Below are 24,620 nucleotides of genomic sequence, written 5' to 3' on the forward strand. Positions count from 1 at the left end.
CCGGGTGCACAGAGCTTCTGCGTAAAACTTGGTCGTATTTCTGTCTAGTTGAAGACGCCCTGCACGGGTCACTGAGTTTTATCAGGTGCGATCGAGATATATGGCGCGTGAGTGGGGGAGGACAGACCACGCTGAGGTTAAACGGCTAGCCCGACCCACTCCCGGTGAAGAGAGGGATTCCGGGAGGGGTAGTGAAGTGGGGCGCGGGGATGGGGTGCTGGGCTCGAGAGAAATCCGTTAAACCTCAAATTAGATGCGCAAACACGATGTCTGCACCTGATGAAGCGTGACACACGGGCGAGACTGCAGAGGACAGGGCCCCCTCTCGTGGGTCTTTTTGGGAAAGTGACATTATAGGTTTTCCTCACATGGGATCACGTCCGAAGCGGGTTTTGCATAACCCACACCGACAGGCAAATACCCCCAAAACGCACAACAGCGGTGTGCCAACGCACGCACGCTGCGCCAGACATCGTTAAAACAACCATGTGGGATAGGAACCGTCAATTTCCTTCCGCTACACGATGCGGTGTTCCCAAAAAGCCCCAGAATACCCCTCCCTCCCCCCGACCAAAAAAGAGGAATCACCCACCTTGTTATTTCGAAGCTGCAGCCTTTCCTCAGTAGCAGGGCTCTTTTGCGCATCAGACCCGCTTTCTCCCGGCCAAGGTACATGTTTATATCCGAATTCATTGTGCACGGACGGGGAAGGGGTTGTAATCCAGCCAGGGGCAAGAGTCGTTTTCAGGCGGAGGTAGGGGCACCGTTCACGGGGATGGCCGTTTGTTACAAACAGAAGACGCAGACCCCTTACTAAAAAAAAGAAAACTACGAGCTCGCCTCTACAGAAAGAAGAAAGTGAGTCGCGGAGTCTCCGTCCGACAAAGAAAGCTCCAAACTAACTAGTTGTGCACCATGGTTTGGGAACGCTCGGTCTCGGCAGCCTCCCCAACCGAAACCACTGGGCACAGGGTCACGGACAAGAAACAAACGCGGCGTCTGAAGCCGATTAAATCCGTTAGGCTGACGAGAAAAGAGGGGACCCGTTCACTCCGGTTGTAGAGCGAGCGCTGAATACCCAAGCCCAGAAGACACCCAGCTGCCTAGTCGCACTTATGAGTCGAGTCTGCGCGGTCCTAACGTCTACTCGGCCGCGAGAGAAAGCCAGCGACGAGAGAGAGAGCGCGTGCTTGCGGGGACAGACAAACAGTTGTCACCTAATGAAATGAGCGTGCCAAAATACAGTAGATGCAGCTGGCGATGTGGTTAGCTACTCATGTTAATAACTCGCCTCATCTCAAAAACAATGCCTGAACGCCCAATGCCTTCCTTAAACTCAAGCAGTGGAATCAAGTTACAACCATAATCCATGTGTCATAACCAAGCGTTGAAACACCACTGTATGATCCAGCCAGGACTGTTGAGGGTTGTCTTTGTTATGGTTTGATTTGGATTGATTTAGCGGTTAAATCCAAACAGGCTTTGCAGTCAGCCACACACTTTCAATGTCTTTTTACAACCTAGTAACTATTCACACACTCTTTCTGTCTCTAAAAATCTTTCAAAGTCAAAGTCAATAGATTATAAAACTACTGAAAATATGGATGGCCTTCAAAGGCATAACAGCACTGAACTGCACAAGGTGGGGGAGAGACACAGTGTCTCTGTGACACTGAATGTGGCCATGAGCCCTCTGAGCATTATACACACACACACAAACACAGAGAGATGGAAATGAGCATGTGGATGTAATATTTGTGGATTGGAGAGGACTGAGAGAGGCCTGTTAAAAAACATTAATACACACAGACACACACACACACACACACATACAACCAAACGCACACACACACACACACACACACACACACACACACATGCAGATACTTACATGCGCGCGCGCACACACACACACACACTCACATACACACACTGCTCCCCTTGTGGATCAATAAAGTATCTATCTATCTATCTATCTATCTATCTATCTATCTATCTATCTATCTTCACTGTTCTATCTTCATCTATCTTCACTGTTCAATTGTTCAGGCTGAACAGGTTGACTATTCAAACAAACGTAAACCCTCATCAAACGTCAGACCACTAGGGGTCATTAGCCACGTGCGAGTGTGTGTGTGTGTGTGTTTGTGAAGGCATATGGGTGGATGTGACCAGAACTTTGCTTATTATTCCTGTCCCTTGAACAATAACCCCACATAAGGAAATATGTGTATGTGTGTGGCATGAGGCTCCCCCCAAACTGTAATAGAGCATAGGGGGTCCAAGCTGTGACATTTCAGATAGAAACACACACACACACATACACACTTTCTCAACCTGTGAGTCAGACAGCAAGGAGCAGGTGGCTTGATCGAGTTACAGCCAGTTATAAGACACACACACACACACACACACACACACACACACACACACACACGAACACACTTCAGTTGCACCAACAATAAGAGAGAGTGAGAGGTAAAGATAGAGAGAACAGGGCTTCGCCAGAGAGAGAGAGAGAAAGGTGGTTCAGAGAGGAAAATAATGGTAGTTTAGGGTAATTTCTCGGCAATGTTTTTGTTTTCCACACCAGCAAATAGCTGTCAGATGTGCTGTTTTGTTTTCTGTATGTTTGTGTGAGTGTCTCTGTATGTATGAAATAAAGACAGTGAGAAGTTTGTGTGTGTGTGTGTTCGTATATCTAAAGTCATGATCCTGGTGTGACTCGTGTGTGTGTATGTGTGTGTGTGTTCATATCTAAAGTCATGATCCTGGTGTGTGTGTGTGTGTGTGTCTGTGAGTGAGGCTGGTATGAGAGTGAGTCTCTGACCTGCAGTGATTTTCCACTGCTCTCCAGGCAGCCAGGTCTGAGTAGCATCTGCTCTCAAGTGACTCAGACACACACACACACACACACACACACACACACACAGATACACTCATTACCTCATCTCGAAAAATTTATGTTCCAGGCTCATATTTTGGTCATTTTCTTGGGGTCATGTCCATCTTTAATGTCACAGCATCTGGTCATCTGATGCTTCATCTCGTCATCTGGTCACTCTGTCATGTTCTTCTGCCACAAGGAGAGGGAAACGACAAACACCCTATCAAACACTGCTCCCCGGGATTAGTGTGTGCTTCACCTCACTGTGTGTTCACTGTGTGCTGAGTGTGTTTCACTAATTCATGGATTGGGATAAATGCCAAATTTCCCTCATGGGATCAAAAGAGTATATATACAGTACTTATACTTTTAACCCCCCATTGAGGGCGTTCTTCTACCAACGGAGAACGTGTTCTTGAACTGGTTCGGTTCAGAATTGTTCTAACCTTAGTGCTAGCTATGTAACGAACCCGCCCACATTTCCACCAGTTTTGAACAGTACCAACAGGATGTGAGGATGCTGCATGCATAAACAAGAGCTAATGATATGCATAAACAGGACTTAATAATTTGACAGTGGCAGGGGCGCTGATAGAAAATATGGGCCCTATGACAGATAATAATATGGGGGGGGGGGGGGGGGGGGCTCTCTGGGGCCTCTTAGTGCTGGGCCCTTAGAACCATTCTAATCCTTGTTAATGTACTTAACAAAAAAGTGTGAAATAACTGAAAACATGTCTTATAATCTAGTTTCTTCAAAGTTGCTATTTTTTTTAATTTAATACCATATTCAGCAAGCCATAACTTGACAAATTTTCATCAGTGGCCCAAATAACTTTGCATTCATTCATAGTTTTGATGCCTTCAGTGGACATGGAACCACCCCACTGCTAAAAGCAGAGACAGAACTAAAGAACCAACCCACTGCTAACAGCAGTGGAACTAAAGAACCACCCCAATGCTAACAGCAGACATGGAACCACAGAACCACCCCACTGCTAACAGCAGAGACGGAACTAAAGAACCACCCCAGTGCTAACAGCAGAGATGGGACTAAAGAACCACCCCAGTGCTAACAGCAGAGATGGAACTAAAGAACCACCCTATGCAGATACAGAACCAAAGAGCCACTGCTAACAGCAGAGATAGAACCACATTACTGTTAACGGCAGAGACGGAACTAAAGAACCACCCCACTGCTAACAGCAGACATGGAACCACCCCACTGCTAAAAGCAGACAGAACTAAAGAACCAACCCACTGCTAACAGCAGTGGAACTAAAGAACCACCCCAATGCTAACAGCAGACATGGAACCACAGAACCACCCCACTGCTAACAGCAGAGATGGAACTAAAGAACCAACCCACTGCTAACAGCAGTGGAACTAAAGAACCACCCCAATGCTAACAGCAGACATGGAACCACAGAAACATCCCACTGCTAACAGCAGAGATAGAACCACATTATTGTTAACGGCAGAGACGGAACTAAAGAACCACCCCACTGCTAACAGCAGACATGGAACCACCCCACTGCTAAAAGCAGAGACAGAACTAAAGAACCAACCCACTGCTAACAGCAGTGGAACTAAAGAACCACCCCAATGCTAACAGCAGACATGGAACCACAGAACCATCTCACTGCTAACAGCAGAGATAGAACCACATTACTGTTAACGACAGAGACGGAACTAAAGAACCACCCCACTGCTAACAGCAGACATGGAACCACCCCACTGCTAAAAGCAGAGACAGAACTAAAGAACCAACCCACTGCTAACAGCAGTGGAACTAAAGAACCACCCCAATGCTAACAGCAGACATGGAACCACCCCACTGCTAACAGCAGAGACGGAACTAAAGAACCACCCCAGTGCTAACAGCAGAGATGGAACTAAAGAACCACCCTATGCAGATACAGAACCAAAGAGCCACTGCTAACAGCAGAGACTGAAACTTTTTGGAAGTGAACTGGAGTCGAATGGACTGGTGTGTGTGTGAGTGTAGTGTGTGTTTAGAGTGGACTGCTGTATGAGTATTTGAATCATATCCAGATCCAGAGTTTTAAGTGAACGTGTGTGTGTGTGTGTGTGTGTGTGTGTGTGTGTGTGTGTGTGTGCGTGTGTGCATGTGTGTGTTTTGAGTGGACCCATTTGTTTTGAGTCTCCCCTAAAGAGCAGAGTGGCAACAGCATGACCGAGGGGTTTGTGTGTGTGTGTGAGTGAGAGAGAGAGAAAAAGTGTGTGTGAAAGTGTGTGTGAGAGGGTTTGTATGGGAGTAATGAGAGGGTAGGGATGATTGTGCTCTCTCCGAGAGTGGATTTCTGAAAGCTATTTGTGGAGAGGGATTAGACAGACAAGACGTGTGATACACAAACACACACACAGACATGCACACACACATACACACACAGACATACACTGTCCCGGCGACACACACACACACACACACACACACACACACAAACACACACACAGACATGCACAGACACATACACACAGAGACAGACATACTGTACACCGCCCCGACACACACACACACACACACACACACACACACAGACATGCACAGACACATACACACACAGACAGACATACACCGCCCGACACACACACACACAGAAATGCACAGACATATACACACACAAACAGACATGCACAGACACATACACACACAGACATACATACACCCCCCTGACACACACACACACACACACACACACAGACACACACACAGGCAGATTCTTTATCTCTCTCTGTTTCATATACCCAGACACTAACCCAAACACCCCCAAAACCAAAACCCATTTGAGAGGTAATTGGTCGTGTAGGAAACAAAAGCGACACACAGAAATGCCTTTAACCACCACTATCCACTCTGAGTTGGAACACTAAAAAGGATAGGATTAATGTAGACACACACACACACACACACACACACACACAACGTCACACATACGTCACACACACGCACACATACTGTACACGCACACATGCACACACACAAGCACACACACACACACACACACAGAGACTATTTATCTCTCTCTATTTCATATACTCAGACACTAACCCAAACACCCTCAAAACCAAAACCCATTTAAGAGGTAATTGGTCGTTTAGGAAACAAAAGCGACACACAGAAATGCCTTTAACCACCACTATCCACTCTGAGTTGGAACACTAAAAATGTAGTGGCAAAAACTTTGTTTGTTTGTCCCTATGACACTTCTAATTGTTCATCTCACCACTTGAATACCGGTGCTTGGGTTTCTTGACACGTTAAAAGCTTGTCCGACCAACGTCGTCCGTGAACTGATGGTATTTATTTGTTGAACAAATGAAAAAGAACTTAAAACATAAAGTATAGTCTCTATTGTCTGGTTGAGCTGAGTTGAGTTCATTCTGCGCGTTCGCGTTGCTCCTGTCACGCTCACGTTGAGTTGATGTTGACGCAGATGATGGTCAATGATAGTTGGCTCAAGCACCGGAACCCCTCCTGTGGCCTTGGCTTGACACCCCTTTTATCACTGCACCCCCATTACCTCTAGAGGGAAGGCATACTCAAAAACATTAAAACGTTCTAAATCAAATGTTGAAGGGAAATTAAATTAATAACTATTTATACATTAAGTGAAAAAACTGAAAATATGAATATGGCTCCTACACACCGGCCCCTAATTGTGTGCATGGGCAACAATTACCAAACATACATTACAAAGGAGCCTAGTTTACTATACTACAATTATTAAACACAACATGAGTTGGTTATACTCATCTTTTTCTCCCACAGAGTGGTTTCCCCATCGTCTATTCTGCAGCTTCCAGTAGCAGGCAGAGCTTAGTTACTGGCCTCTGAAATACACCAGTCTTGGTTCTAATCTTCACGGTCCTCACTAACCCTCTAGAATCTGGTAGGACATCTTCAATTCTTCCAAGACTCCAGGAACCCCGAGGGGGGTGTACTGTCCACAACCATCACAATGTCTCCTACTTGGAATCCTCTTCTGACTGTTGTCCATTTTTGCCTTTCCTGTAGCAAAGGTAAGTATTCTTTCTTCCATCTTTTCCAAAACAGATCAGCAACATATTGAACTTGTTTTCAGTGACGTTTGATGTACATGTCTGCCTTTTGGAATAGTCCAGGAGGAAAAGCAGGATGGCACTTCAGAAGAAGAATATGATTAGGTGTTAGTGCTTCTAGGTCGTATTCATCTTCTGAGACTGTGCTGATGGGACGGCTGTTTAGAATGGCTTCTACTTCACAAAAAAGTGTTTGCAAACCTTCATCATCAAATGTTTGTTCTTGAACAGTGGAGTGGAGAACTTGCCTCACCATACGGATCAACCTTTCCCACACCCCACCATGATGTGAGGCTGCTGGCGGATTAAAGGTCCACTGGATACCTTTCTGGAGCATTGCATTGAGGATCTTCTCCTTGTTCCAAGTTGAAATAGCAAATAGAAATTTTGCAATTCTTTTTTTGGTCCTACAAGGTTGGTTCCATTATCAGAGCGAATATGCATCACCTGACCTCTCCTACTTATGAACCGTCTTAGAGCATTGATGCATGAGTCTGTATCTAAGGAGTGTGCCATCTCTAGATGCACTGCTCTACTTGACATACAGGTAAATATGACCCCATAACGCTTGACTAGGCTTCTCCCTCTTTTGATTTCAAAAGGCCCAAAGTAATCTACACCTACATTGCTCTCCATTATGCTCTACATTGTTTTCCAATCTTTCCTCTGACTTGCCTGCACACTACGCACTTAGATATAACTTTGCGAGCTGCAGAGTTGCTATTGACGATCCAGTACCTTTTTCTGATCTGAGAGAGAACATGGTTTATTCCGCCATGTCCAAGCTGCTCATGTATGTGCCGAAGGATGAGTGTGCTGTTCTGTTGTTAATTTAGGAGTAGGGAGACCTCTAGTGGTCAAATGCACTTGCAGTAACGTTATTTGGGGTTTCTGTAGTTAGTTCAGAACGACATTGATGAGTTACTCAGACACATTTTTTACCACTCAGTTTTACATGGCCAGAAAACATTTGCCTGTAAGTATTTTCTCAGTTTTATGATTTCTAGTTGCAATGAAAAAGTTCCTCTTGTGTGGAACTTTGTCTATGGAATTTAGTTTGTTTTGAATGATTACTTTTGTCCAATATGCTAATTAGTAACAACCCAATGGAATTCACCATACATATTAGCCTTAAGCTAACCCATCCATTTGTATTAAAAGCGTGTAATGTTACGTGATTGTGTACATATCCTCTGTAATCTGAACCAATAACTAAGATGTATTTGTATGTATGCTTAGTTTTACAGTGTTTCCAAGTGAAACATTTAAAAGGAACATCAGCGTCATTCTTGGGGAAACTGTTGTCTGTCTGCCCAGCAAATGTAACCGGCTAACCACCTCACACACGAGCGGGGGCAGAACAGTAAAAAGGCAACTCTTCCAACGGCCAATAATCGTTCTGTAAGTAGAAAACAAAACAATCATCACCACACAAAGAAACGAAGAAATGGATTTTGAAGAACTAGAGACACGGTCACAAATATCCAACTGTTCAAGAACAAGCAAACGCTCTGTAGCTAATTCCCTCGCTTTAAAAGCACGGGCCAAAGCAGAAGCTGCGCGCGCTGAGCTGGCGTTTGCTAAGCGAGAGGCTGAGCTATTAAAACAACAAGCTATACTACACGCCAGTTTGCATGAACTGAAACTAGAAAAGGCTGCGGCAGCCGCAATTGCAGAAGCTGAAATGCTAGAAGCAGCTGCCGAAGATGATTATGAACTGCTAAGCCCACTTCAGCCAATTAAGACCAACATGCTGTCTCAGACCCCATCTGAACTTAATGGTGAAAGTGCTACTGTGCAGACCCCTGTTCAACATCCAGGCCATCAGTCCTATCAGAGTGGAAGAACAATCAATACATTAGTCACAGTCTCACCTCCCGATGCAAAGCCACCTACAACTCCACACACACCAGTGCGCCAATCTAACATGGACAGCGGTGAAGTGAAGAGCTGTGAGAACCAAGGTGATACAACATCGAGTGAAATCAGTGACTATGAGTTCCTCGAATTGGCTCGACAACGCTCGTCCAGAGGAGAAGCTACCTGGAATTCGAATCCGATCACTAGCACTGTAAATGCACAAAGACAACCACACAGCTATAGAGAACTTCTCCACAACATCAAACACATCAGTGATGATTACAAGCCTCCCTTGCCATATCAAGCGCATCCACTCCCTATGTATGACACGAGCCAATACAGTACTGCAGCTACAACAGACTTAGGCAAGTACTTGATGCGACGTGAGCTGGTGAGTTCAGGCCTGCTAAAGTTTGATGATAAGCCGGAGAATTACTGGGCCTGGAAAGCATCTTTCCTCAGTTCTACTGATGACTTAAAACTCTCTGCTAGAGAGGAGCTATGTAAATGGCTAGGTCCATCATCGTCTGAGCAAGCTAAAAGAATTAGAGCAGTACATATTCATAATGCACCAACAGGCCTCAAGATGTTGTGGCAAAGATTGGAAGATGTTTATAGCTCACCTAAGGTGATTGAAAACGCCCTCCTCAAAAAAGTTGAAGATTTCCCCAAAATCTCAGCCAAAGACAACCACAAACTAAGAGAGCTTGGAGACACTCTCATGGAACTAGAAGCAGCTAGGGCAGACGGGTACTTACCTGGCCTGTCGTATCTCAACACCTCCCGTGGTCAGCCCGATTGTCCAGAAACTACCGCACAACCTACAAGAAAAGTGGATTACTGTAGGATCACGTTACAAAGAACAACACAAGGTGCCCTACCCTCCATTTGTAGTCTTCGTGAACTTCGTCATTGAACAAGCAAAAACGCGCAATGACCCCAGCTTTGCCAGCATAACGGGAGCATGGTGTGCCATCAAGACAGAAAAAAGTGTTTTCCAGTCATCCAGTCATCACGCGAGAACATCAGTTGCTGTAAGAAACAAGTAGTGGTGACAGCACAACAGCAATTAGCAGAGATGATGATCCTGACAAACAGTGCCCGCTACATAACAAGCCTCATCCACTGAGAAAGTGCCGCAGCTTCAGAAATAAAACATTGGATGAAAGGAAAGCTTATCTGAAAGAAAAGCACATCTGTTTCAGGTGCTGTGCATCATCTAACCATCTTGCCAAAGACTGTGACAAGCCTGTGGAGTGCAAAGAGTGCAACAGCAGCAGACACCCGTCAGCGCTACATCCTGGGCCCGCCCCATGGAAAACTGATGCCCATGTGAGTACTACAGATCATGGCGGGGAGCAGCAGCAGCTGGAGGTTTTTCCATTGGTGACGTCCAAATGCACTGAAATCTGTGGGAGTGTGAACACTTCAAAATCATGTTCCAAGATCTGTCTCGTCCTGGTGTATCCTGCAGGGCAAAGAGACCAAGCTATGAAGACCTATGCTGTTCTTGACGAGCAAAGCAACAAGTCACTTGGCAGAACAGAATTCTTTGAACATTTTGGGGTCAAAGGAGCAAGAGCAAGATACACTCTGAAGACATGCTCAGGGGTGGTTGAGACTGCCGGGCGACGCGCCAGTAACTTCATTGTGGAATCATTAGACGGCAATGCCCACATTCCCTTACCTACTCTGATTGAGTGTGACATGCTGCCAGACGACAGGTCTGAAATACCATCACCAGAGGTAGCCAGACATCATCCTCATCTCAAGCACCTTGCAGACAAAATCCCAGCCCAGGGGGCGTATTACAGAAACTACCTAACTCGAAAATCCTATCTTATCTGTTTGGTAACTACGGTAACAAGAGTTAGGATCGGATTTAGGAAAAAAGTCATTACAGAACGGCCGATCCTAAAGTCAGTTTCTTATCTTAACTCCAGATAGGAAATGTGTATTACAGAAATATCCTAAGTTACCAAAATCCTAAATAAACTGTCCTAACTTTAGGATGACCCATCAGCTCTCCTAACTGTCAAATTACTGTTACAAATAAGCGAGATGGCAGCTCTTTTGTTACATGTAGCGCAGGTACTGTCTGTATAAATCGTCTTGTAAATAAACTACCAGTGCTTTTTCAAAGTTCACAATGTCTCGTTTTAAATGTCAAGGCCCTCGGAAGTCTAACAATGAAGTATGGAGCTACTTTGAGACTCGTAAATGGTGTAAAACAGTGATTTATTTGCATGGCTAGGCGGATAACTAGCGCAAAGTTATAGACTTGTAGTCAAGACCGCCTAAACCGAGACCAAGACACTACCAAGACCAGAGGGTATCAAGACCGAGACCAAGACGAGACCAAGGCCAAGACAGACTGAGTCAAGACCAAGACAAAGTCGAGACGAGACCAAGACCGAGACCAAAAAAAAAAAAAAAACAGCTAGCGAGCTAGTGTTACCAAAGTCCTTTTAGGCATGTCCCTCCACTCGGCGGCCATATTGCAACGCTTTTTGGGTACTCATCGGGCATCCTATTCAGCAGAAATACACGTGCGCAAGGCTTCACCACACCAACCGTGCTCCAGTGTCGAGTTCACAACACATGATTGGCACAATGTCTGCACAACACAGCACATAATTGGCTCAAAGTAGTCAACTCACACCACATGATTCGCTCAATGTATACACATGTCGACATTTTGGCGAGGAAGGGGAGGGATATGTGTAGACAACGGCCATATTGGCGTTGCAAACTAGCCCCATGCATTTCTATGGAGGATTTTTTGAGTGCTGTGTCTCCACATTAGAAAGTCTCTGGTGTTACACCATAACTTGCATCAATTGAATAAGAGCAGCTTACTGGGGCAGGGTTCTCAAGTTTTGAGCTCAGCTTGGAGTGAGATTGGGGGGGGGGGGGGGGGGTGCACTCACTCACTAATTATAAAAAAAAATTGGAAAGAAGCATTAACCCTTTGAGGCCTTGAATTTGTCATTGTAATCTATACATCCTATATCTTGTTTTTGTCTGGGAAAGTATAATGCATAGCCTATGTCTCTTATGTCAGCCTTATCAAGGGAAACCATTTGTTTTTTTATGTCACCAGGAAGCATGTCAGTAGAAATAACTTTTCATATTTAGGTGGGATAGATTGGAATCTTGAAATATAATAATCGTGACGCTGGGATATTCTATGGCTCACCAATTTACGAGATGTAGGCCTATATGTACTGAGTGAGACAAATATTTTATTTATTAGGCTAATTGCTTTATTCACTTGAGTAGCCTATATTGTCACTGAATCATTAGACTAAGCATGTGCATGCCGAAACCGAGGACAGCAAGTTCATTATACATTATGGTGGTTGGCAGGTCATTGTCTGCAGCAGTCCTGTATGTTTAGAAAAAAATGTAGGCCTATGTGTAGCATACTCGCTCAAATTTATAACACTCGTTAATAATAAGCTAATTTTCATTCATTGTTGATATGGTCCATGGAGGATCAGATGGGTGTCCCGGGACCAGATGAACACGGCGCTAAAAAGCACAAACGAGTGCGAAAGTTGCAGCCGTGACGACAGGGAAAGTGCAGGCAGCCACGAGAGTGATTGGTCGTGTAAAATGAACGTTGCTGATGTCTGGCTTACACAAGCTATAACGACACAATCATTAGGTTTTCTTAATGACCGACAGTTTAGTTTAGTTTATAGATAAGAAATAATTTTGCCATAAAGTAGGCTAGGCCAAATGTTCGTGAAAAGGCTTGATTTACACACCCTGTAAAGTACCATAAGTAGGCTGGTTTACCAAATGACAGACAGTTGAATTTCTGAATAAAAAGAATGTTGGTGCAGTTTTGAAATCTTAAACGTGTAACCCCACACAAGCATAACGTGGTTGTAGGGAGGGGATGTGCTATTTTGGAATTTTACCCGGATACAACGAATAGCCTACTATTTTTTGATTGGATGTCGGTGGCTATTTATTTTTTGGATTTTGCTGGTGAGTGGTGCGCTAGTTCTGAACCCTGCGAGAAATCCTCTCGTATCCCTGCGCCTCCTCTAATAATTATGCAGATACCTTGACATCCCTAGTAATATTTCTGCGTGAGAAATGCAAGGTGTGGTGTGTGAGCGTGTGAACTTGTTGAATTGCGTGTGTCTCACGCCCATTGCGTGAGACTTGAGAACCCTGCTGGGGTAAGAGGTTCAGTCCCAGTTTAAATTAAATTTAAGAAGGTATTATTGCAACTACAGACAGAACAATGCAGAGACAGAGCATGTCATGAATGTGTGTGACTGTGAGCTCACTCACTGTAAATGTTTTCGTAGACTGGGTGAGATAAACTATGTAGGCTATAGCAATTGCATGACAATGATGAGAGAGAGAGACTTTGCAAAACTTGCATTTTGCAGAATGCTTCTTTCTTGCCCCTGGACTGCAAATTTCTTTATGTTCCGTGAATGCAAATTGAATGATGGCGGAATTCGCTGACATTATTATTACTAGGTCTGACTGAGACTGACAGCTACGACGTAAACCTAACGTTTCGCGCTGGCTACACTTGTGTCTTTTGATTGGATGAGCGCCAGTTTCTTAATCACAACAAAATACATGTATGTCATTGATTGGTTGCATTTGAAAGGTTGCATTTGAAGGGCGTGAAAGGCGAAATAATTTAATGTTGCATTATCGAATGTTATGTTTTGTATCATGGACATATTTGTTGCAAATCTCCCGACCACTATGTCGACCCGAGACCGCAAGACCAAGACAATGAGACCAAGACAAGACCGAGGGATCCGAGACCAAGACAAGAACAAGACCAAAGACGGTCGAGACTGTGACAAGACTGAGACCACGTAAAAGTGGTCTCGAGACCGGTCTCGAGACCAAGATCGGTCTCGAGACATCCAACTCTACGAAGTTACATCAAGTTTCCAACGGGTAATGAACTCCACATTGCTGCTAGTTGTGAAGTGAGGTGATCCAACAACAAGTTTCATCTGTTGCTAAGTAACAGACATAAAAGCTGAACGTCGATGCTAGATCGCCTACTTAGGATATCTTAACTTGAGATAAGATAGGATTCCTAAATTAAGATAGGATATGTTTCTGTAATACCAAATTGAGAAAAATCCTATCTTACACTTCACCTATCTTAACTTAGGACTTAAGATAGGAAGTTTCTGTAATACGGCCCCTGGACCCAGATGCGTCAATCTTACTTCTCCTTGGACGGGACTTAATCCAGGTGCACAAAGTACGAGAACAATGTAATGGGCTTCCCAATGCACCGTTTGCCCAGCGACTCGATCTTGGATGGGTGATAATAGGAGATGTGTGTCTGGGAAGAACACACAAAGCCACCAGTGTCAGCGTCTTCAGGACCAGTGTGCTAACGAGCGGGCCCCATTCCATCCTGAGCCCATGCACCAGCAGGTTAGTAGTAAAAGAGAAGATTGATAAACCTGTGCCACCCCACATGTCCCCAGGTGTTTCTTATGTAGCCAGTGTCAGCTATGAGGTAGACCGCTTGGGCAGAAATGTGTTTCAAAGAACGCAGCATGATGACAAGCTTGGCATGTCCATCGAAGATGAGCTGTTCCTTGACCTCATGGACAAAGAGGTCTACATGGACGAAGCAAATTGCTGGGTAGCACCTCTCCCTTTCAGGTCAAACAGGCCGCGTCTACCCAACAACAGACGACATGCTGTCAACCGTCTCACGTCCCTACTCCGCATGCTAGAAAAGAAACAAGGCATGAAAGAACACTTCTTCAGTTTCATGCAAGCAATGTTCAATTCCGATCAAGCAGAACCCGCCCCAGCGCTGACTGCAGAACAGGAACGTTGGTACCTACCAATATTCGGTGTCTATCACCCACAGAAAAAAGACCAAATACGTGTGGTGTTCGATTCCAGCGCCAAGCACGAGGGCCTCTCTCTCAATGATGTCCTTCTTAAAGGGCCTGACATGAACAACACACTGCTGGGAGTCCTCATGCGTTTCCGCAAAGAGCCTGTAGCGGTTTCGGCTGATGTCCAACAGATGTTCTACTGCTTCATCGTCCGTGAAGACCATCGCGATTTCCTGACGTTTCTGTGCTTTGAAGACAACAACCCAAGCAAGCAGATCACTGAATACCGCATGAAAGTGCATGTTTTTGGGAACTCTCCTTCCCCTGCGGTAGCCATTTACGGCCTGAGAAGAGCGGCCCTGCATGGAGAAAAATAACACGGTGCTGAACCTAAGCAATTCGTCATGAGAAACTTCTATGTTGATGATGGGCTCACCTCATTCCCTACTGACGACGAAGCCATCTCCTTCCTGAAAAGAACAAAAGAAATGTTAGCTGAGTCAAGCATCAAATTACACAAAATAGCCTCTAATAGCCGTGCAGTGATGGATGCCTTTCCTCCTGAAGAGAGAGCCAAAAACCTGGTGGATTTGGAGCTAACTGTAGACCCCTTACCACAGCAGCGCAGTCTAGGACTTACCTGGAACTTACAGTCTGACACATTCACCTTCAGTGTGTCCAGAGAGAAGAAGCCATTCACTAGGAGGGGAATCTTGTCCACAGTTAATGGCCTTTATGATCCCCTAGGATATGTGGCACCTGTAACAATCCAAGGAAAGGCCTTAGTCAGAGAGCTGTCCGCTGAACAAACTGAATGGGATGCACCTTTACCAGCCCTGAAAGAGGAACGGTGGAGACTATGGACAGACTCACTCTCTGAACTTGAGCAGCTTCAGATAGAAAGACCCTATGTGCCTGTCTCTCTACGCTCCACAAAATGTAGAGAAGTCTGTGTCTTCTCTGACGCCTCCACCATGGCAATATCAGCAGTGGCCTACCTCAAAGCAACAGACCAAGAAGGTCACACTCACATTGGATTCCTCATGGGCAAGTCAAAGCTGGCTCCACATCCCCCACACACTGTTCCACGGCTAGAGCTTTGTGCTGCTGTCTTGGCTGTTGAATTGGCAGACTTAATTACAGATGAACTGGACACACACATCCACAAAGTTACATTCTACACAGACAGCCGGATCGTATTGGGCTATATCAACAACACAAGCAGAAGGTTTTATGTATATGTGGCCAACAGAGTCGCTCGCACCAGGAAGTCCACAAACCCTGAACAGTGGCGCTTTGTCAGTACAGAACACAACCCTGCAGATCATGGGATCCGCTCAGTGCCAGGAGCCATGTTGAAAGATACCATCTGGCTTAAGGGCCCAGCTTTCTTGTCCAGAGACACCTGCTCACAGCCAGAGACATTTGAACTCATAGACCCTGACGCAGACATTGACATACGCCCACAAGTCAAAGCTTTCATAACCAAAGCCTCCGACGGTGAGCTGGGGTCTCATCGATTCGAACGATTCTCCAGTTGGAAGGCACTCAGTCGAGCCATGGCCAAGCTCATACATAAGGTCAGGTCTTGCACAAAAAGCCAGCCCAGCAAGATAGATGAGTTGACACAAGCAAAACTAGTGCTCATCAGAAATGCTCAACACAATGTGTTTGCTAAGGAGATGAAAAGCCTTTCCAAAGGAGGTACCGTCTCTAAGTCCAGTCCTCTGAGGAAACTGAGTCCCATTGTGGATACAGATGGCCTACTAAGAGTTGGAGGGCGTACCCTGGGAGGAGAAACACCCAATCATAGTCCTCAAGAAGCATCACATAGCTACCTTATTGGTGAGGCACTATCATGAACAGGTCGCACATCAGGGCAGGCATCTACAGAAGGCGCTGTGCGCTCTGCTGGACTGTGGCTGATTGGAGGCAAGAGGTTAGTGTCAAGCATCTTATGTAAATGTGTAACCTGTAACGAGCTGAGAGGAAGAATGGAAGAACAAAAAATGTCAAACTTACCTGCTGAACGACTCAACCCAGGTCCTCCGTTCACAAATGTAGGTGTTGATGTGTTTGGTCCATGGACCATAAGCTCAAGACGAACCCGAGGTGGCATTGCAGAGAATAAACGCTGGGCAGTCATCTTCACTTGCCTGGTTACAAGAGCTGTGCATATCGAAGTGATCGAGTCTCTGTCATCCTCAAGCTTTATAAATGCATTGAGAAGATTCACAGCTGTTCGCGGCCCTGTGCGCCTCTTTCGTTCTGACCAAGGGACAAACTTTGTCGGGGCATGCAAGGAACTTCAAATAAAATCTGAAGACCATGAACTGACCGCTTACCTGCAAGACCAAGGCAGCACTTAGATGTTCAACCCTCCCCACTCCTCACACATGGGTGGAGTGTGGGAGCGGATGATAGGCGTCGCACGCAGGATATTGGATGCACTGCTGATACAGACAAACACCCCCCATCTGTCTCATGAGGTTCTGGTCACACTGATGTCCGAAGTCATGGCCATAATGAACACCAGACCCCTGGTTCCTGTGTCATCCGATCCAGACATGCCCACTGTCCTGACGCCTGCTATGCTTCTAACACAGAAAGTTGAGTCAGTGTCACCACCTCCAGGAGAGTACGACCTCAAAGACCTGTACAACAAGCAGTGGAAACAAGTCCAGTCTCTAGCTGACACATTCTGGAAACGTTGGCGTCAAGAATATCTGGTGTCACTCCAACCATGGCGAAAATGGCATGAGGAAAAGCCAAACCTGAGAGAAGGAGATGTCGTGCTTCTCAAAGATGCACAAGTCAAGCGAAATGAATGGCCTGTTGGAGTAGTGGTTACCGCCATTCCCAGCAAAGACTCTAAAGTTCGCAAAGTGGAAGTGAAGGTGGTCAAACAGGGTATCCAGAAGGTGTATTCTAGGCCAGTCTCAGAAGTTGTTCTACTTGTGAAAGGGGAATAGTGTTATAATGTAGTATAACAAGCGGGGAGTGTGCTGTTCTGTTGTTAATTTAGGAGTAGGGAGACCTCTAGTGGTCAAATGCACTTGCAGTAACGTTATTTTATACCTGCGGGGTTTCCGTAGTTAGTTTAGAACGACATTGATGAGTTCCTCTTGTGTGGAACTTTGTCTATGGAATTTAGTTCGTTTTGAATGATTACTTTTGTCCAATATGCTAATTGGTAACAACCCAATGGAATTCACCATACATATTAGCCTTAAGCTAACCCATCCATTTGTATTAAAAGCGTGTAATGTTATGTGATTGTGTACATATCTGCTGTAATCTGAACCAATAACTAAGATGTATTTGTATGTATGCTTAGTTTTACAGTGTTTCCAAGTAAAACATTTAAAAGGAACATCAGCGTCATTCTTGGGGAAACTGTTGTCTGTCTGCCCAGCAAATGTAACCGGCTAACCACCTCACACACGAGCGGGGGCAGAACAATGAGTGTGGAGATATGAAGATCTTTGGGTAGTATCATGGGACGCTTGGCCTCGTCTGGCATTGCTGCCTTGCTCTGTCTTCCTCCTACTCTCAGAACTCCATCCTCTAGTACAGGGTCCAACTTGTAGATGGTGCTCTTTCGACCTTTTCCTGTGGATTTGTTACTTTCCAGCTTTGTCATTTCCTCTGGATATCTTTGGTGTTGACAGAACACAATGATGGCTTTCTCTGTCCTCATCAGGTCATCCAAGGAAATGCGTTGTCCGTCAAGTTTGTTCTTGAAGTCTTTCATCTCATTGTCCAGCATTTTTCTTTGAGTTCTTGTCTGTGACTGTGGGATGACATTAGACTGGATCTGCTTTCTTTTCACACTGAGTGCTCGAAGAATGTCTTTCAGCTTCATGTACCACACGACAGCCCTCTTCAACCTATTCCAACTTGAAAAGTAATCCAGTAGTTGGCATGTGGGATTATTGTCTGTCTTGATCCCAGCACTGTAAACTGCAGTGTTCTTTTTGATCTCAAGGTCATCCTGGGAGAGTGACAGTGATTCTAAAGGATTCTGTGGCCACTCTTTTTCTGACTTCCACAGGAACTCCGGTCCGTGGATCCACTCTTTGCACTCTTTGTGGATGCTTGTTCAGCTTGTGTGGATGCTCCAATTCCCCTTGGCCTCAAACAGCATTCCACTCTGAAGTCCTCCAGTTGGTCAAGACTGGCCATCTATTTTCTCCATCTTTCTGATGCAGCCTCTGGTACTTCATGATCCCAGCTGCACTTGTTTCTGCAAAGATCCTGAAGGAGTAACTTAGCAGACAAAGTTAGAGGAGACAGGAAACCAAGGGGATCATAGATTGAACTGACCATTGATAAAATGTTTCTTCTGGTGTGGGGTTTATCTTTAATAAGGACGTTAAATCTGAACGTGTCACTTTCTACACACCACAACAGTCCTAGTGCTCTCTCTGTGGGGAGTGTGTCCCTGTCCAGGTCCAGCTCTTTCACCTCAGTGGCCCTATCTTCTCTAGGGATGTGTGAAAGTACAGTGCGACTGTTACTCACCCACTTGGTTAGGTGGAATCCACCCTTCTGACAAACAGTTGTGAAGTCTTTCACCATGTTCACTGCTTCCTGTTCTGTTCCAATAGACTTTAAGCAGTTATCGACATAAAAGTTGGTTTCAATAGTATTTATCACCTCTGGACTAAAACAATTGACATTTTCTTTGGCTGCTTGTCTCAATGCAGAGTTTGCACAGCTCGGAGAAGACACTGCTCCAAAAAGATGTACTGTCGATGCTCAACAGGAGGTAGAGACACCTCACCTTTAGGCCACAACAGAAAGCGTAAAAAGTCGACATCAGACTTTGAGACTCTGACTTGATGGAACATTGATTTTATGTCGGCCATCATAGCTACAGGCTGTTGTCTGAATCTAGTGAGAACACCAAAAAGAGTGCTCGTCAGATCTGGGCCTTGGAGGAGTTCAGCATTTAGAGATGTTCCATGGAATGTTGCGCCACAATCAAACAATACCCTAATGGTGCCTTTCTTGGGATGAAAAACGCCATGGTGTGGGATGTACCATACCTTTCCATCTGATCTTTGAACTTCAGCTTGTGGTACAACCTCTGCATGTCCTTTGCTTATCACGTGCTGCAGGAATTCTGTGTACTCATTTTTGAATTTTTTTGGAACTTTCTTTTAAGGCCTATTAGACGCTGTTCTGCGACCTGACAGTTGTTGGGCATGACTGGACTTTCACTCCTGAAAGGTAAGTCTATACTGTAATGTCCATTTTGCAGCTTAATTGACTGCTCAGCAATTGTCATAAACCTTTTATCTTCCACTGACATTTCTGTCATCCATTGTCTCATAAGATTGCGCACACACACACACATGCACACACACACAAACACACATATACACACACACACACACACACACACAAACATCAGAGATGACATCAGGGATGCTTATCCATCAGGGATGCATGGCGCCAGAAGGACAGGTGCTGGACGTGTCTGTGGGTGTGATGGGAGAGGCTGCTCGCTGTACCCCCTAATTAATATTAATGACCAATAATGGAGCGTGTGTAGCCATCAGCGTAACAAGGCGTCCTCACATCCCAACTGCACTCTGGGAAGGCATAATCACTTTAGGCAAAGGGTGTGTGTGTGGTTGTGTGTGTGTGTGTGTGTGTGTGTGTGTGTGTGTGTGAGTTTGGGGGTGGGAGTGTGATGGGGGTATGATGAGATGACAGCTTGAGAATTGGGACGTGTTTTTCTTGATACCACACACTCTTCCCAAGTGTGACACACACACACACACACACACACACAGATCATGATTTTACACTCTCTGCACTAATTAGTCTCGGCAGACTTAATGTGTGTGTGTGTAAATGAATAAATAAATCCTGTGTCCAGGGTCCACTCCAGAGTTTAATGCCGTGCCCCTGATCATGAATCCTTGCCGTAGCCAGAACTTCTCACTGCAAAGTGTGTGTCTGTGTGTTGCCAGAACCTCTCACCGCAAACCAAAAAGCACAAACAGCAGCACCAGCAGCACCAACAGCACCAGCCACTCCAGCCTGATTGGAAATGAGTGCCTGCTGGTCTCTTTGTTCTTTATCACTGAGGGCTTTTTCAGGAAGTCCTTAGCAAGAGGCTCTACAAGTGAGTTGTAGGCTAACTGCTTTATAGGGAGAGAAAGAGAGAGGGAGAGAGAGAGAGAGAGAGAGGGAGAGAAAAGGGGAGAGAGGTAGAGAGAGAGACAGGTAGAGAGAGAGAGAGAGAGAGGGAGAGAGGAAACTGCTTTACAGGGAGAGAAAGAGAGAGGGAGAGAGAGAGCTTCACTGAACGCTCAAAGGACTTTTTGAGGACTTAAAAAGTAACTAAATATCAGCAGAGCAACAATACAGAATGATAAGATGACAATAATACAGCATGATACACACACACACACACACACATGCACACACGCACGCACACACACACAACCTGATACACACACAAAAACACAGACTTGCAAACACGCACAAGCACACACATGCTCACACACATACATCTCTCTCTCTCACACACACACACACACACGCATGCGCGCACACACACACTCACGCACACACACACACACACACACACACACACAACCTGATACACACACATAAAAACACAGACTTGCAAACACGCACAAGCACACACATGCTCACACACATACATCTCTCTCTCTCACACACACACACACACACGCATGCGCGCACACACACACACTCACACACACACACACACACACACACACACACACACACACACACCACACACACACACACAGGGCCCTAATTTGAAAGGCTGTGGTCTTGGTGTTAGGCATGGAAGCATATTAGCCCATTTATTCAAATGGCAATGCATTCTGCAATTGCCAATTCAATGTGTAATTAAGTCATGCAATTTGGAAATATATTATGCAAAATGTAATTTTGGGGGGATTCAACATCCAATAGATTATAATAAGCAGGGTAGCCAGTTTATTAAAATGAAATCTATGACATTATGAAATTCAGACTAATAACAAAGGCTATTGTCAAAAATGAATCTGAGCAGAGCTAATTGTCAAATATTTTACGTGCACAACTGAACATCGCACAACTGAAAAAACTGAAAGTTAACACAAAACTGCTGTCTCGGCTATGCCTACTGGAGATAGTCCCAAAGTGGCCTATTGGTCTCTTTCTGGGCATTTTTTCCCGTTTTCCACGCAGTTGATGGACAATGCCCAGCCGATTTCTGGCTTTGTCATCAATGTCATTAAGCGCAGAGAATCCTCTCTCGCATTCTGCCGAAGTAGGTAAAAACGTTTTGGCTGCTATGACGAGTTTCTTTAGGCTGGGCCCTTCCCTTGCCCCTTGCATTTTAAAGTCCCGATACTCCTCGACAGCCTGCCTGGTTGGCTCGCCGAGCAGCTTGGCCAGGATCACCTCAATAGTTTGTGTGATCTCCTGGCTTGCTTGGATCAAGGTTATGTCCCTTCTCTGGAGTTTTTGCGAAAGGCTCTGAAGCTCACGTAAAACATCCTTCATGCATGCAAGGTCAGCTACAAAGCCTTTGCTCACGAGTTGCTTGTGGAGACCACTAAACTGACACTTGTCATGTTCCCTGCGCTTCGGATCCTCGCTTGCGTCCTTCAATTGCTTGGCTAACGGTGCATAATCCTGCCACACAGCCTGAACAGTTTTAAAACTACTGGAGACCCAGCGTAATGTGAAAATCTGCCCTATTTGCAGAAATCTTGTATCAAGTGTCTGGGCAGCTTCTCTCAGAAGTCTTTTATTTTTGGGGGATTGGTGGTAGACTGCATAAAGCTTAGACACAAACATTTCAAAATGGTTACATCCACTTGCGACCTTGAGTGAGTCACTGACGGCAAGTTCAAGCCGGTGGGCTAAACAGTGCACTGCTTGAACTGTGGGGAAATCGCTTTTAAGCCGTGATACCAGGCCAGACGTTTTCCCAGTGAGGACCGAAGCCCCATCAGCTTTTCAACCACTGATCATCCAACCCAGCATCCCGTAGACTTTCTCTAAGAGAATTGTAAATTGATTCAGCATCACAACCATTCAGTTCACCCAAGTCCAAAAACATATTCTCCATATCACCCTTGCCACTGATATCACTCCGAAGATAAATTATTAGATAACTCCGTCCATGTGTGGTGCTTTCATCTATGGAGATGCTGATGGGCGAGTTTCCAGTATTAAGACTGGAGATCATTTTTCGTCTCATTTCATGAGCTATATGAACTGACATTTCTGTACATGTGTGATCGGACCTGTGTATCTTGCCCATGTTAGCCCCGTTTAGTGTCTGTAATGTGACCAAGGGATTCATTTTCGTGAAGGGAAGTCTCTCTTTCGCAATACAGTAGGCCGTTCTGAAGGAAGCTTCTGTTTCTTGGAAATCACGTGAAGTGGCATCAACTATAATGTTTGTGAACACATCTTTTTTTCTTTGTTCTGCAATGTAGGGTTAATCCACTCAGTGGACAAATGCACCCCCTTCTCAGCTCCAGGCAGTTGCTTTGCCTCTTTACAAACTGTACAGCCAACATGCCCTTCGCGACAATAAATCCACCGATATCGCTCCCTCCACTCTTCGAAACTGGCTGGCTGACCATACTTTTGGGATATTGTCTGGGGTGTTTCTTTCTGTATTCTGCACATCATTTAGACTCACGCTAGCCTCCGCTAACTCTTCCTGGACTTCAGGTGGTGGGCTTTCCTCCCGCTGTCTTTTTGTGGTGGTAGTAAAACCAAAGTTGGTCAATTCTAGATTTTTTTTCGTTGCCATTTTAGTCTATGAATGCATTTCTGTAACAATTTTCTAAATTTCTAATATCTAATTCTAATTAAATTATACTTTTAACTTTTTCTGCTGCTAATTGTTCAATCGCTAACAACGCTCTAGCAAAATTCAGAGGAGGGTGAGATCGGACAGGACAGGGGGTTATTATGCGGAGCAGTGCCCCTGCAGTCTGGGGGGAAAATACACATTGCAACCAACGGGGAAAATGTAGATTATCATAGTTACGGGTTGGCAACTTGACAATGAATGAGTGGGCCCCCTCTGACAGTGATTTCGAGCAGAACTAGTAGTGCCCTGGCCAGAACTAAGGGGGCTGGGCACTACCGGGCCCTATGGTAATTCGAACACTGCCTGTAATTGCATCACAGTTCTCTTTGAACCCAAAAAATCTATTAAGAATGCAATCTGTCAGTCCTCTCATCAAAGCAGGTCTTCAGTAAGGATGTCACTTCCTCAGCCAGAGAATGGACGTTCTACGGGCTCTGATCTCTGATACCAGGCAGAGGTACAGTTGTTGCTTCACTTCAGCAGTTACGTAAACAACAGTCAACACTGCCCTGCCCTCATAGTAATGTGTTGTTTGACTGAAATTAGTCATTGGCTCGAGCTACTATGTTTGTTTACTATTTACAGTTCCAAAACTGTATGAACACCGCAAAGGTGAACTTTTTTTTTACGAGAGCTTTTGCTTGCAATGACCTTTGTTATTAACCTGACTCCGCCAGATGGATTGCTTCGCATTTGCTCCGCATATCCATCTGGGAACTTTCCGTTGGAGGAACGTTTGGGAAGGGGCGAAAATACTGGTTAGCTGATTGGATAAACCATCTTTCTATCACCACCTATGTTGGTGATAGACGGTCCAAATCAACCAATCAGATAAACGAAGCGTTCTTCTAATGGCATCTTTTAACATACAAGTTAGGTAAGTAGCTAACGTTAACGTTTTTAAACGTACTATTGTATGTGACATGAACCTCATCAACGAAAATCCCCACCAAGTTTTCATGGTAGGCTACATGTCTAAAGAAAGCATATTGCTTCTCGTTAAGTAACTAAGATTCAGTGCTACCAAACACTAACTTGAATTGGCCGTGGAGGATGTCTG

General features: G+C 45.1%; 1 protein-coding gene and 1 pseudogene across 4 annotated transcripts in view; both read right to left on the reverse strand.

Annotated features, from left to right (window-relative positions):
- garnl3 (GTPase activating Rap/RanGAP domain like 3) overlaps nucleotides 1-1,188 on the reverse strand; it is a 92,985-nt gene extending 91,797 nt beyond the window's left edge. For all 4 annotated transcript variants that reach the window (XM_076283967.1, XM_076283964.1, XM_076283966.1 and 1 more), the window contains exon 1: nucleotides 593-1,188. In XM_076283967.1, the coding sequence (XP_076140082.1) occupies nucleotides 593-693 (101 nt within the window). In that variant the 5' untranslated portion in view covers nucleotides 694-1,188. The remainder of the gene's footprint in view (nucleotides 1-592) is intronic.
- A 15,982-nt stretch (nucleotides 1,189-17,170) lies between these two features.
- LOC143123531 (E3 SUMO-protein ligase KIAA1586-like) lies at nucleotides 17,171-23,404 on the reverse strand (annotated as a pseudogene).
- Between the last annotated feature and the right edge of the window lie 1,216 nt (nucleotides 23,405-24,620).

The sequence above is a fragment of the Alosa pseudoharengus genome, unplaced genomic scaffold (assembly GCF_046254945.1).
Source record: "Alosa pseudoharengus isolate Yale_2024_CS ecotype anadromous, Long Island Sound unplaced genomic scaffold, YU_APseudo_1.1 YU_APseudo_1.1_scf_14, whole genome shotgun sequence".
Classification (NCBI taxonomy): Eukaryota; Metazoa; Chordata; class Actinopteri; order Clupeiformes; family Clupeidae; genus Alosa; species Alosa pseudoharengus.